Source organism: Leptopilina heterotoma, unplaced genomic scaffold, assembly GCF_015476425.1.
Source record: "Leptopilina heterotoma isolate Lh14 unplaced genomic scaffold, ASM1547642v1 Lhet_128, whole genome shotgun sequence".
NCBI classification, from domain to species: Eukaryota; Metazoa; Arthropoda; class Insecta; order Hymenoptera; family Figitidae; genus Leptopilina; species Leptopilina heterotoma.
Genome location: NW_025110846.1, coordinates 507724 through 522978, shown reverse-complemented (window position 1 = coordinate 522978; position 15255 = coordinate 507724). Strand labels below are relative to the sequence as shown.

Sequence of the window (15255 nt, the reverse complement as noted above, 5' to 3'; positions counted from 1 at the left end):
AATAGAATTCCTCAAAAAATGCAATTATTCTTAAAAATTTTATTAAAATTCGTCAAAAGAATTCAATTATTTAAAAATTTGTTAATAAAATTCTTTAAGAGAATTTAATTTTAGGAAGCACTCAATTATTTATTTTTTTTATTTAAATAATTGAATTCTCGTAGAATTTTCTAATAAAAATTGATTTAAATACTAATTTCACTTAAAATTTTAGATAATTATTGAATTTTGAAAATGTTTCAAAATAAAATCTTTGAAAATTTGACTTTTTCATAATTTTAAGTAACAATTCTGTAGAATTAATTTTTTTTGAAAAAGTTTAATTACTTTTTTTTAAATTTGAAGTTTCTATTTTCTAATATACATTTAATTGACGAATTTCGGAATAAGTAATCGAAATTTTGTAAAATTAAATTGTAAATAAATGGATTTGAACATTCTCAAAGAACTTTTTCAAAAAGGATTGCAAATAATTGATTTAAAGAAGAATTTAAAAAAAAAAGGTTTGAATTTGAAATTTTTGAAAATCTTAAATCCTATGGAAAAATAATAATGATTAAATATTTATTTGAAAAGAAGTTATTGATGTTTTTGAATAATTTTACTTTTGAAGAAATTTGTAAATAAATGTTATAGAACATTTTTTTGAGTATCCAATAATTTTGAGATTAAATCAAAATAATTTCTTTAGGGTCAGGGAAAAAATTAAAATTTTGTTTCTGAATACATTAACTAATTAAATTGGGTTATTAAAAAATAAATCCTTTACTAATAATGTTATTTAGATATGTAATTATTAATTATAAATTCTAATTAGAATTTATCAATTTTAGGAAGATTCGAACACACGACTAATAGAGAGTGGAACCTGGAAAAGCTTTGTGGACAACGAGCAAGGATTACAAATTTTTTTCTTCCTCAATAATTCTTCTCGTTAATGGAACTGAATTCTGGAATCGAAAGAGCAAAAATACAGGATTTATAATTAACAATTATTCTCGTTAATCAGGATTAAGGAATCGGAAAGAGAACAGAGAAGTAAAACCAAAAACACACTTCGATTTTCTTTTTAAAATAAAAATCATTTAATGAGACTCGATAATTTGCAATAAATAGTTCGTATTTGAGGTAAATCAATGGTAGTAAGCGTTGCCGGCGTAGGAGAGAGGAGCGACAACTTTGGTGTGTGCCACTGGTGCGCTGTAGGCGATGTGTGCTGGTGCAGCGACAGCTGGAGCGGCGTAGGCAACTGGAGCAGCAACATGAGCGGCTACATGAGCAGGCTCTTTGTGTACAACGGCGTTAAATCCATTGACATCGTCAGCGGTGTATTCGACAATTCTCTTGGTGCCGTCAGCCTCGACGAGGGAGTAGCTTCCATGAACAACATCTCCGTCACGAGTTTCGTGTTGGGATTTGGAGTCGCCTGTGAGAGAATCCTGAACATCATAGGCGTAGCTGTATTGAGGATTGGGATCGTATTCGGTGTCGACGGTTTTCACAACTTTGGCAACTGGCGCAGCGTAGGCGAGAGGAGCTGCGGCGTAATGAGCCGGAGCCGTGTATGCAACTGGAGCTGCGGCATAATGAGCGGGAGCCGAGTAGGCGACTGGTTGAGCGGCGTACGCCACTTTGGCGACTGGTGCTCCGATGAAACCTGCACGTGCGGTTGCTACGAGGGCAACGAAAGCGAGGAACTGCAAAAGAAAAAGATTTTAATTTGCAAATATTGGTAAAAACCTAAACTTGTTATTAAATTTTATTTTAACTTAGTTTTTCTTATTTTATCTGGGCAAAACTTTGCAATATCAAAACTTATCTCGGCAATATTCACTTCCAAATTTCACTTCAAGGAAAAATTTTCGAAAGCAAAAATTGTAAGATGTCCCTGAAGTTAGCGTCGACGCTTAGCGTCAAAAACTATTATTCGAGAGATTTTAGAGACGAAAATGTCACTAATTTCCCTTTTTTCCTTCATTCAGGGAGTTAAAAATATAAGACGCACTTTTTTAACAAACAATTGTTTAATTCGTTTCGTCTTCGTCGCTCATCGTCGACGCTAACTTCAGAGTCTTATCGTAATTTGATTTTTATTAGTAAACTTCAACTTTATTTTATTTTACTTCACCTAATTAATTAAATTTATTATTATTATTATTATTATTATTATTATTATTATTATTATAAAATTAAATTAATTAAATTAAAAATAATTAAAATTGACTTAATTGCGATATTAAGAAATCTTTTTTTTTTCGAGAGTATAATGAATTGTAAATTGTAATAATTGTATAATGATATATTAATGTAAATTTCAGGTTTCTTCGTACCTTGAATGCCATTTTGTGATTTGAATGCTACAGTTGCTGGATTGCAAATGATGTCTTTCGAAGTAAAGAATACGACTTTTATAGGAGGCGGACAAGACGTTAGATATACATGTGTGATGTAAGCGGACTGTATACATTCGATTTTGGTGGTCAGGGCTTTGTAATGAGAGAGGAATTGGGCAAGAAACTGGATCACACCCTCAGGCAATGTCGGGGGACCAATTTGACTGGCCTATTAAGCGAGGACCGGGTCGTGTCCTTGTCTCTTGAAAGTAATTTTTCTATAGTTTTACGATAATTTCATATATATACTTATACGTTTTATATTCAAATTCTTTTCTTTTTCTTCTTTTTTGTTTTAATTTTTATTGTTCAACTGTTCATTTTACTGTTAACTAATAATTCAAATTGGCGCCTTAATTTTAATTACTTAGTATAATTTTTTAAATATTTTTAATCTAAATTATTCTATTCTATTAATCTGGAAAATCAGAAAATATCCGGGAATTTAATTTGACCGAAAAATTAATAATTAGTTACCATTATATTAGCTATTTCGGTAGAATAATATAACTATTTGAATAGTCTCCACCCTTTAGCAAAAAATAAAAAATTATCAAAATTTCGAAAAAACGAATTTCTTAAAATTCAACATTTTTTCTTCTCTTTTATGGCATTTAGCTTAATTATTTTTGTGCTCTTCAAAAATACTTTACTTATTTAATAGTCTCCAACCTTTGGTAAAAAATCTAAAATTATGGAAAATTAGCAAAAATTCAAAAAACCGAATTTTTTAAAATTCAAACATTTTTCCTTCTTTTTTATGGCATTTAGATTCATTATTTTTGTGCTCTTCAAAAACACTTTACTTATTTAATAGTCTCCACCCTTTGGTTAAAAATCAAAAATTATTAAAAATTATGACAATTCAAAAAACCGAATTTCTTAAAATTCAACATTTTTCCTTCTTTTTTATGGCATTTAGCTTCATTATTTTTGTGCTCTTCAAAAATACTTTACTTATTTAATAGTCTCCACCCTTTGGTAAAAAATCTGAAATTATGGAAAATTAGAAAAAATTCAAAAAACTGAATTTCTTATAATCAGAAGTTGTTATTCGAATCAAATTTTTTTCTCAACGCAAATCTTTACAATTTTTCCTTACAAATATTGGTTCTCTCACCAATAATTAATAAATTTTTTCCTCTCGATGAATTATTGCAGACACGATTTATTTTTTATTTTTTAATATTATGTCATAACGAAAAACATTATTCATTTTTATACAAGTCATTATATGAAAGGACCGCATATGAGTTTTAACAGACTTTTTATTATAGAGAAATAATATTGTAAAGTCATTTCAAATTCTTTTTTTTTAAATATCAAAACACTGGCCACTGTAGACTCTCGAGGAAATATGAATTCAAGGTTTTTTAGAAGTCTACAACAACAAAGTAAATTAAATTGATTTTTCTTAAAAAAAAAACATTTTAAAAATCAGTAAATGTTCTTCAATTTTTCATAGTAATTTTAATTTATAATTTAATTTTACTGTCTCATTTTTCATTGAAAATAGAAAAAATATTTCTAAAATGAGAATAAATAGTGATTTTTACATTATAATGTAACTTAAAAAATTTTTTTTCTGAATAATAAGAAACAAATAAGAAAAAAATAAAAGATAGAAAAAAAATTTGTTACAGAGGTTTAAAAAAAATTTGTTGAAAGGCATTTTTTTTGCTCAAGTGCATTAGATTTTCGGTGTATAGAAATTAGTCTCATAAATAACGTGTTAAATTATTCAACATTTCCAAACTTCTTTTTTTCTTTCTTTTTTTTTTGAAAGAGAGAGAAACTATTTTTAGATATAATAGCGCAATACACGGGCGCAGTTCACATAATCTATTATCTTTGAATATCTCTTACTCAATTTCTCTCCTATTTCTTTCCATTCTAGTGTGCGTCTGTCACAGGTTGATCTATAAGGACGCACGAACTTCATGACGTGACCACGTTTTATACACTATAAAAGCCAAATCTTTTTCAGAGACAGACATCATTTGCAAGTAGCAAACGTACTAATCAACACTTTACAAAATGGCATTCAAAGTGAGTCGACTAGTTGAGAGAAAATTAAAAACAATTAAAAGAAAATTAAAATAAGCAAACTAACTAAAATAATTAAAAAATTATTAACTATAAAATATAGTAATTAACAAAAAAGTATAAATTTTAGTAACAACAATAAGACACTAAAAAAAATATTCTAAATTCATTTTTACTTAAGAAAAGAATTAAAAATTAAAATAATTTACTTTAAATAAAATAATTTAGTTTAAATAAAAAATTACTAATATATTTTTAATCAATTTTAGCTTTTCGTCTTCGCCGCCTTCTTGGCCATGGCATCAGCTGGAATCATTTCCTCTCCAGTGCACTACACATCACCTCTGAGTTATTCAGCGCCTTTGACTTATTCGGCTCCAGTTGTGAAGACAGTTGCGGCCGCTCCAGTTCTCGCTCACTCCAGCTCATCAATTGTCAAAACTGTGAATACCGTTCCCCAGGTGTACAGTTCTCCAGTTTACACATCAGCTTACGCTGCACCAGCTTACGCTCAAACTTATGCTGCTCCAGCTTACGCCGCTCCAGCTTACACAGCACCAATTGTCAAAACAATTGCCTCGCCAGTCGCCTACTCAGTTCCTTCTTACGCCAAAGTTGCCGCTCCTCTGACTTACGCTTCAGCTGGATGGGCTTAAACACAGCATCTACAATCATTGATCTCAATTTATAATAATATATTTATATTAAATTGTTAATATAAATTTCAATTTATAATTTAAATGGAATTTTTACTGTGGAATGAAATTTTTACTCTAAAATAGAATGTTTTACTTAAAAGTAACATTTTTTTACTAGAAAGTAAAATTTTTACTCTGAAATGGAATTTTCACTCTAGAGTAGAATTTTTTAATGGAAAGTAAAATTTTTACTTTGAAATGGAATTTTCAATCTGATGTAGAATTTTTTTACTGGAAAGTAAAATTTTTACTCTGAAATGAAATTTTCATTCTGAAGTAAAATTTTTCCTCTAAAGTAAAATTTGTATCTTTCTAATTATACAGTTTGTTACCATCTTGAATTAATAAATTATTCTAAACAGAATTATTGTCTAATGGTATTGAATTTCAATCGAGATTTACTTTGGGGATTTTGGAAGACTAAAAACTTTGAAATAAATATCTACACCGAGAAAATCTTCTCTATATTAAATAAATTTTGAAAAGAATTGAATTTCTGCAAAGAATTTTACTATTCATAAAAATAATTGGATTATTGCGAAGAATTTTACTATTTATAAAAATAACTGAAATATTTCGAAGAATTTATTAAAATTTTAAGAAATTAATATAAACAAGTATAATTAATTAGTAAATTAGTTAATAATTGAATTTTTTAAAAGTTTAAATTTGAAATTATTCAAAAAATTCATATTTGAAAATAGAAAATTTTGTAATTTGCATAATAATAACAAAATGGAATATCTTGCGATTATTTTTAAATTAAATTATTATTTGCAATTCTTTTCATTTGTTATTATTTTGAATTGAATAATTTTTGCGTTTACAATTATTTTGAATTGAAATTAATTTGATTTGCAATTATTCTAAATTGAAATTAATTTTTGTTGGAAATTTTTTTGAATTGAAATTATTGAGATATTAACAATTATAAGACAAAAAAAATTAATTGAATCAAAAATTTTGTTATCAAGTAAAAAATTTTTTTTTTGTCAAAATTGTGTCGTTTTAAATTATTTCCATTTGAAATTGTATAGAAATTATTTATTCCACTGAAATAAATAAATATTTGTTACAAATAAATATTCACTTGATAACAGTCAAATAATTATTTTTTGAATTCATAAATTTTTTCCAGTGCACAGTTTCTAAAGTTATTATAAATTTCTTAAAATTATATAGATTTTGTCACTTTCTTTGCAAATTTCTTGAAAATACAAAAGAAAATTTGTAATTTATTTAATAAAAATTTTTCTTAAATTAAAAATACAACCTTGGATATTTTTGTTCATTGTTTTTCATCTTTTGCAAAATATATTCTTATTATAAGAGAATTTAAAAAATAAATTTAATAAAATTAAGAATCTATTTTATAAATTATTATTTATATGAATATTTATTATGAATATTTATTTTACAAATAAAAATGTAAGTAAGAAATAATGAAAAAAAACAAAAAAAAACATAAATATTTAATAAACAAATAAATAAAGAAAAATTAATTAAAAAAATAGTGTTAAAAATAAAAAATGATAAAGAACAAAAAAAAAATACCTGTAAATAATGAAGAAATAATATTAAAAACAAAAAATCGTAAAGAACACAAAAAATAAATTAAAATTAAAAATAAATTATTTCATATTAAAAAATAGACGCACTAATGGAAAATATAAAAAAAAAATACTTTCATCGGAGCTAAAATTAAAACAATAGAAAAATCCACTAATGAGAAATTCTTATTCTATTTTAACATTTTAAGTAATCTTTGTTCATACTGGGACATTGAAATTTTGTCGAAGTCAATAAATAATAATAATTGAATTCGAGGTGACTACTTAAAAGAGAATTTTATTTGAATAATTTGTCAGAGATGTTTGTCATTGTGCAATATAAACACAACATATATCATTGTATAAGATCGTATAACTTTTACTTTCCTTCATAAAAAAAAGGTAATAATTTACTGTTATATACAGAAGAAAATGAAGTGTAAAGGAGCATTTAAAATAAAATCAATTAAATACCTAACATTGTTTGCAAGTTTACAAACTCACCAATAAATTACACCTGAAGAAGAAGAAAAAAAAATTATACTGATAAATCTCTTTTAAAAATTTCGTAAATTAAAAAATCTGCAATTACTTTAATACGAAATCTTTTTTTCTTCTTTTTCTTTAGCCTTTTTTCCCTTCAAATTATTTTTAAGGAAAAATTATTAGCCCTTTTTCCCATACAAATAATTTTTAAGAAAAAATATTTTTATTAATTGTTTCATTGTCTGATTGCTACATAATTAATTGTCTGATTGCTGTCGCTCTTCAGTTGCTTAAAGTACTATTTAACTACACAACACAATATTTTTTTGTAAATTTTTCCTAAAGTCTAGAGCTTTTTTATTATATTTATAAATAACTGTTTTAAATTTAATTAAGCAATTAAAAATTAATCAAAGGTTTGAAAATTAATTAAAAATTAGTTAAAAGATTGAGGACTGGTTCCACAATCTCGATTAAAAGTTAATCAATAATGCATTAGTTTAGGGATCAGAAGATGGTCCATTAGATCGAGCTTCAAAAAATGGTCCAAGATATTATGGACCAGAAAATGGTCCACTAATTTAAGATCCAAAAATTGGTCCACTAATTGAAGGACAAGAAGGTGTTTCGCTAGTTCTGTGTTCAGAAAGTGATCCAAAGTATTTTGAACCAGAAAATACTTCATTACCTTTGGGACCAGCAAATGGTCCTCTAGGTCAATGGAAAAACAATGGTTCACGATACTTTGGATCAGAAGATGGACCATTACTTTTGGGACCAGAAGATGGTCCACTAGATCAAGCTTCAAAAAGTGGTCCAGTATATTCTGCACCAGAAAATGGTCCACTACTTTTGGAACCGAAAGATGGTTCACTAGTTCTGTGCCCAGAAAGTTTACTTTTAATTAAGTGGAATTGTCCCTTAAAATTGATGGAAAGATTAATAACTTAAATTAATTCAAAAAAGGTGAAAAAAAAGTCTAAAGATGCTGTAAGATGTTGAAATCAATTGTTTATTGACAAAGAATAATTGCTATACATTTTGTTTCAATTTGTTATAATTTTTACCAGGCACTGGCGACTGGAGCGGCAACATGAGCGTACACGGGAGCGGAGTGTGCGAATCCAGTTGAGTACTGAGAAATTGTAGCTTCAGCAGGAACGAAAGTTTCGACTACTGGTGCAGCGTGGACAACAGTTTTCAATACTGGTGCAGCATGGACAACTGGTACCAAAGTTTCAGTTTGCACAACTGGATGGGAATGATCTTTCCTGATCACAGTGGTCGAGGAGTGAGCAACTGGAGCTGAGGAAACAACTGTTTTGAGTACTGGTTCAGCTTGGACAACAGTTTTCAATACTGGTGCAGCATGGACAACTGGTACCAAAGTTTCAGTTTGCACAACTGGATGAGAGTGGTCTTTTCTGATGACGGTGGTTGAGGAGTGAGCAACTGGAGCTGAAGAGACGACGGTTTTGAGGACGGGTTCAGCTTGGACAATAGTTTTGAGAACGGGAGCAGCTTGGACGACTGGTACCACAGCTTCGGTATGTACCACTTGATGGGAGTGATCCTTTCTGATCAGAGAGCTTGAGGAATGAGCCACGGGAACTGATGAGACGACGGTTTTTAGTACTGGTACCGCTTCTAATGGTGCGTGGATTACTCCAGCGTTGGCCATAGCCACGAAGGCGGCGAGAACGAACAACTGAAAATTCAACCAGCTTGGTAATCTTTTGGACAACATTGCCAAATAATTAAAAGTTCATAAAGCTTGCTACTCGTTTAGAAAAAAATTGCCGAAAAAGAATATAAAGAAAAAAAAGATAAAAGAAAAAGAATAAAAAGATGAAGGAAAATTGAGTTAAAGACTAAACTACAAAAAGGAAAAGAAGAAGAATTAAAAAGAAGAGTTGAGAAATATTGAGAAAAGTTGTTTAAAGAAGAAATTGATGATCAGCACTGATACTCACTTTGAATGCCATTGTAGAGTTGATTGGTCCAAAAGCAACAAGCTAATGATGCTGTCTAGAGAAAAAGACTCCATTTTTATACCACTGTCCAGGAAAAATAATCAGTGGAAGGGAATCGAAATAAAAAAGCAAATAATCATTTTGAAAATTAAACAATCTCGCAAGTCGAAAGACGATGAAAATTGAGAAACTTTCTATTACCATAAAATGTTTATTGTGCAACTGAATACACCTATCACTCCACTCATATGTAATCTATTAAAGTACTATTATTCACATGCACGCCATATAAAACGACATTGAGATAATTTATTCCATTATATTTCAATCTTTCAATCCAAACCCAAATTGACAGTATTCTTATGAAAAAGAAAAAAATATATAACATAAACAAAAAGAGTCAAAAAAAAGATTAAAATAAATTTAATATCAAGAAAACAAACCAAAGAAACGTTTCAATTTTACCATTACCAAAGCTTAAAAAATCTTTAAAATCTTAAAAAGTTTCGTATCTGAATCCAAAAGGAAATTTACATCATTCGTTAAAATAGTATTCTTAGAAATTGGAAAAAAAATTGTAAAAGAAGAAAGCAAATTTAATATCAAAGACAAAGAAACATCGCCTCAAGAAGAGCATTTTAAATTACTTAACTTGAAATAAAATAAACAAAGATTAAGAATGGAAAACTTTTTCCTAAACTTTTTGCCTCATAAATATTATCATATATTCTCTGGACAAATAAATCGAATAAGTTATTCATATTTAGACGGATTTTTCTGATTACATTATATCGTAAATAATTCATAAGATCTTATTGTATAATCGGAAGTGATAGGTCCCACAATTCATATCGCATTTTCATTAAACTATCTCGTATAAAAATTCTGATCCAGTTTCTTGCCACATTTTCATAATTTAAAATTTGGACAATTAATATCAATAAATGTTTACATGGAAAATTTCATAATGCATTTCTAACAGATTTCTTCTACTATAAAAGCACAAATTTGTTCTCCGAACGACATCAGTAGCAATCAGCAATTGAACAAATCAACATGGCATTCAAGGTATTGTAGAAATAGTTCCAAAAAAGTAGACGAAAACTTGGAAATTGTTCTTTGAGTAGTAAAATCAATACAAGTGATTAAAAATTTAATTTAAAAATTTAAAATTAGAAAAAGAAACAGTGAATTATTAGTGAAAATCAAAAACTGTACTCTGGTCAATGTTAAAGTAATGGTCAAAAATATTTTGGATCAGAAATTTGTACGATAACTTTGGGACCAAAAAATGGTGCATTAGTTTAGGGACCAGAAGATGGTCCACTAGACCCAGCTTTAAAAAATGGTCTAATATATTATGGACCAGGAAATGGTCCACTAATTTAAGGACAAGAAGGTGCTTCGCTAGTTTTGTGTTCAGAAATCGATCCAAAGTATTTTGAACCAAAAAATACTTCATTACCTTTGGGACCAGCAAACGCAACGGTCCTCTAGGTCAATGGGAAAACAATGGTCCAAGATATTTTGGATCAGAAGATGGACCATTACTTTTGGGACCAGAAGCTGGTCCACTAGATCAAGCTTCAAAAAGTGGTCCAATATATTCTGGACCAGAAAATATTCCACTACTTTTTGAATCAAAAGATGATTCACTAATTCTGTGTCCGGAAAGTGATCAAAGTATTTTGGACCAGAAAATACTTCATTATCTTTGGGACCAGCAAATGGTCCTCTAGGTCAATGGAAAAACAATGGTCCACGATACTTTGGATCAGAAGATGGTCCATTACTTTTGGGACCAGAAGATGGTCCACTAGATCAAGCTTCAAAGAGTGATCCAAAGTATTTTGAACCAGAAAATACTTCATTACCTTTGGGACCAGCAAATGGTCCTTCAGGTCAATGGAATAACAAGGGTCAAAAAAAATTTGACATAGAAAATGGTCCCTTACTTTTGCTCCCGACAACATTAGGCAATACAGTCCCAAAGTCTCAGTACCAAATTTCCAACACTAAACATTTTTCAGTTCATCGCACTCGCCGCCTTCTTGGCATCAGCCCAAGCCGGCTTCATTGGAGGACACCACTCCCCATTGGCTGTTCCATTAGCCTACGCGAGCGCACCAGTTGCTCAGGCAGTGATCACCAAGACAGTGGACGCTGAATACGATCCTCATCCTCAGTACAGCTACGCTTACGATGTTCAGGATTCTCTGACAGGCGACTCCAAATCCCAACACGAAACTCGCGACGGAGATGTTGTGAAGGGAAGCTACTCTCTCTTGGAGGCCGATGGCACCAAGAGAGTCGTAGACTACGTGGCTGACCCCATCAACGGATTCAACGCCGTTGTCAGGAAGGAGCCAACTCTCGCCGTCAAAACTGTCCACGCCGTCCCAGTCGTCCACTCTGCTCCAGTCGTCCAAGCTCAAACCTACGTGAAACCAGTTGTGCAAGCCGCCGTCGTCAAGACCGTCCTCCCCGCTGAAACCACCATCTCCAAGTACTCCACTGGCTTCACCCATCATGCTCCAGTTGCTCACACTGTCGCTGAATATGCACCAGTAGCTCACACTTACGCCGCATACTCTGCACCAGTAGCTCAAACTTATGCCGCATACTCTGCTCCAGTTCAAGCTCATTACGGAGCTCCAGTTGCTGCCGCATGGTGAAGAATGTAGAACACAATGTAACAATCTTGTCTTGTCTTACAATTTATTATCGTATAATAAATTACTTATTTTGTGAAATTTTTCTGTTCTTCTGTTTAAATGTTTTTGTTCTGATCCATTCCCTACAATTCTGTTTAAAAGAAATCGATTTTGCTTTTGCTGGATTAATTTTTGTGTCCCAAAAATTGGTACTAGTTTGATTGGTGTGTGGCATTGTTTAGAATCTGTAGTGCTAGAAAGATGCTGTTTTTTACCTTTAATTTATATTTTCTCTAAATGATCCATTACAATTTAGAAACAGTGTTGTTGTACCATTAACGTACAGTTTATTATTGGACAAATTCTGCCAGATGTTTGACTACAAATACAGGCTTCTTAAAATAAGCTTTAATCATTTTTGAAAATATCCGAAATCAACGATAAGTTTCAACTCGAGTATAGAAAGTTTCTAATGAAAACAAAAGTTTTGCTGCTGCAGTAAGATATTTGCTGCTCCAAGTGAAGCTTGTTGAGTCAAATGAAACAAAAAGTGTAAATAGATATTTTTAATTGATTTTACTGCATAATATCCTTACTATTTTGATCGAACCTACAGAAAAGATTTTAAAACTTGACTTACAGTCAAGGATACAAACAAAGAATAATCTGTTACTGTGTAGGATAATAATGATACTGATTGTATATGCAGTATTTAACACTAATGAAGTATCTTTAAAGACTAATGATGCTTCTTTAAAAACTAAAGATGCTTCTGTAAAAACTTAAGATGATTCTTCAAAAACTGAAGATGTTTCTTTAAAAACTACAGCTGCATCTTTACAAACTAAATAAGCATTTTTGAAAACTAAAGAAGCATTTTTGAAAAGTAAAGATGATTCTTCAAAAACTGAAGATGCATCATTAAAAACTGAAGATGCTTCTTTTAAAACTACAGCTGTATCATTAAAAACTAAAGATTCTTCTTTAGAAACTGAAGATGCATCATTAAAAACTTAAAATGCTTCTTCAAAAACTGAAGACGCATCATTAAAAAGTAAAGATGCTTCCTTTAAAACTAAAGATGCATCTTTAAGACCTAATGATGCATCTTTACAAACTAATAAAGCATTTTTGAAAACTAAAGAACCATTTTTGGAAACTAAAGATGCTTCTTTAAAAACTAAAGATGCTCCTTTTAAAACTAATGATGCATCTTTTTGACCTAGTGATGCATCTTTACAAACTAAAAAAGCATTTTTGAAAACTAAACATGCATCTTTAGTGTTACAAATAAAAACAACAATGTAGAGTGTATCTGTTGACATTCAGACTGTACGAAGTAACATCTAAACTGTACAGTGAAGCACAACGAAAATTTCATCTAGTAATGCAATTAAAATAAAAGTTAAAGAAAAGTGAAGATCTTCTTGCAGATATCACACAAATAATGCTTTTCATAAACAGATGTAACACAAAGACTAAGTGCACTACAAAAAAATAAAAGAAGATTTTTTTCCGATGAGTTTGTAATTTGGTGCTTGAGCGAAGCGAGAGCAGCAATTTACAAACTCATCGGAAAATATCTTCTTTCTGGCTCTTGATACACAATGCACTATTACTTGATAATAATAAAATTAATAAATATATGGTGTTGAAATACCAATATCAACTAATAATAATATTATTAATGAGACAGCTAATAAAACTGTTACATTAGAAGCTAATACTACATCAGAAGCTTCATAAACTACCAAAGAAATACTCAGAAAAACAACATAAAATTTTCATTAAATCAGTACTTTATTAGGAAAAAGTTTGCAACATTGTGTTCTACATTCTTCACCATGCGGCAGCAACTGGAGCTCCGTAATGAGCTTGAACTGGAGCAGAGTATGCGGCATAAGTTTGAGCTACTGGTGCAGAGTATGCGGCGTAAGTGTGAGCTACTGGTGCATATTCAGCGACAGTGTGAGCAACTGGAGCATGATGGGTGAAGCCAGTGGAGTACTTGGAGATGGTGGTTTCAGCGGGGAGGACGGTCTTGACGACGGCGGCTTGCACAACTGGTTTCACGTAGGTTTGAGCTTGGACGACTGGAGCAGAGTGGACGACTGGGACGGCGTGGACAGTTTTGACGGCGAGAGTTGGCTCCTTCCTGACAACGGCGTTGAATCCGTTGATGGGGTCAGCCACGTAGTCTACGACTCTCTTGGTGCCATCGGCCTCCAAGAGAGAGTAGCTTCCCTTCACAACATCTCCGTCGCGAGTTTCGTGTTGGGATTTGGAGTCGCCTGTCAGAGAATCCTGAACATCGTAAGCGTAGCTGTACTGAGGATGAGGATCGTATTCAGCGTCCACTGTCTTGGTGATCACTGCCTGAGCAACTGGTGCGCTCGCGTAGGCTAATGGAACAGCCAATGGGGAGTGGTGTCCTCCAATGAAGCCGGCTTGGGCTGATGCCAAGAAGGCGGCGAGTGCGATGAACTGAAAAATGTTTAGTGTTGGAAATTTGGTACTGAGACTTTGGGACTGTATTGCCTAATGTTGTCGGGAGCAAAAGTAAGGGACGATTTTTTGGGTAGAATATAGTGGACTAGTTTTTGAATATGGTTCTGGTGAACCAACTTCTGTTTTTAAAAGAAACGGACTATTAGATGGTATAAAATTTATTGAGCGATATTTTGAAGCTTGATCTAGTGGACCATCTTCTAGTCCCAAAAGTAATGGTCCATCTTCTGATCCAAAATATCGTGGACCATTGTTATTCCATTGACCTGGAGGACCATTTGCTGGTTCTAAAGGTAATGAAGTATTTTCTGGTCCAAAATACTTTGATCACTTTCCGGACACAGAATTAGTGAATCATCTTTTGGTTCAAAAAGTAGTGGAACATTTTCTGGTCCAGAATATATTGGACCACTTTTTGAAGCTTGATCTAGTGGACCAGCTTCTGGTCCCAAAAGTAATGGTCCATCTTCTGATCCAAAATATAGTGGACCATTATTTTTTCATTGACCTAGAGGACCATTTGCTAGTCCCAAAGGTAATGGAGTATTTTTTAGTCCAAGATACTTTGTTTCACTTTATGAACAGAGGAAATATTTATTTTTAATTCAGACTAATTATAAAAATAAAAATTGTTTACTAAGTATAGAATCTTTTAAAGTCCTACCTTGAATGCCATGGTACTGATTAGAAGATTTGCTGGATGCAATTGATACTATTTTAGATTTTGAATTCGGTATTTATACTTAGTGGTCAGGTTTTAAAAATAGGTGGGAAAAAATGTAGTCGACAGTTTTCGAGAAGTGAAATATGGAAAATTGGGCAAGAAACTAGATCATTTCCTTAGGCTATACTTTAAGTAATCAACGTTATTAAATCATTAGACATATTTATAGCCGCAAGGTCGTGTCCTTGCTTTATTTAACCATATAGGGAAATACGACAATGAT

General features: G+C 31.1%; 3 protein-coding genes across 3 annotated transcripts; 1 reads left to right on the top strand and 2 right to left on the bottom strand.

Annotated features, from left to right (window-relative positions):
• Window positions 1-1061: 1061 nt before the first annotated feature.
• LOC122512828 (cuticle protein 21-like) lies at window positions 1062-2472 on the bottom strand. Its single transcript, XM_043628908.1, has 2 exons — window positions 2331-2472; window positions 1062-1697 (listed from the first exon to the last, which is right to left on the bottom strand). Exons 1-2 carry the CDS (start codon window positions 2340-2342, stop codon window positions 1134-1136), a joined length of 576 nt encoding a protein of 191 aa, XP_043484843.1. The 5' UTR covers window positions 2343-2472; the 3' UTR covers window positions 1062-1133.
• A 17-nt stretch (window positions 2473-2489) lies between these two features.
• LOC122512802 lies at window positions 2490-11821 on the top strand. Its single transcript, XM_043628871.1, has 8 exons — window positions 2490-2602; window positions 4381-4442; window positions 4709-5089; window positions 7678-7744; window positions 7820-8054; window positions 10624-10829; window positions 10871-11031; window positions 11123-11821. Exons 2-8 carry the CDS (start codon window positions 4431-4433, stop codon window positions 11819-11821), a joined length of 1761 nt encoding a protein of 586 aa, XP_043484806.1. The 5' UTR covers window positions 2490-2602; window positions 4381-4430.
• Window positions 11822-13639: 1818 nt separating this feature from the next.
• Window positions 13640-14995, bottom strand: LOC122512801 (larval cuticle protein A2B-like). Its single transcript, XM_043628870.1, has 2 exons — window positions 14973-14995; window positions 13640-14284 (listed from the first exon to the last, which is right to left on the bottom strand). The coding sequence occupies exons 1-2, from the start codon at window positions 14982-14984 to the stop codon at window positions 13640-13642; spliced, it is 657 nt and encodes a 218-aa protein (XP_043484805.1). The 5' UTR covers window positions 14985-14995.
• Window positions 14996-15255: the final 260 nt, after the last annotated feature.

What these genes read in the sequence shown, in the direction of transcription:
- LOC122512802 (XM_043628871.1), top strand. An exon ending in CTTACGCTTCAGCTGGATGG is followed by an intron (nt 5,090 to 7,677) that starts GCTTAAACACAG and finishes GCATTAGTTTAG; the next exon opens with GGATCAGAAGATGGTCCATT. An exon ending in AAAGATGGTTCACTAGTTCT is followed by an intron (nt 8,055 to 10,623) that starts GTGCCCAGAAAG and finishes CTTTGGGACCAG; the next exon opens with CAAACGCAACGGTCCTCTAG.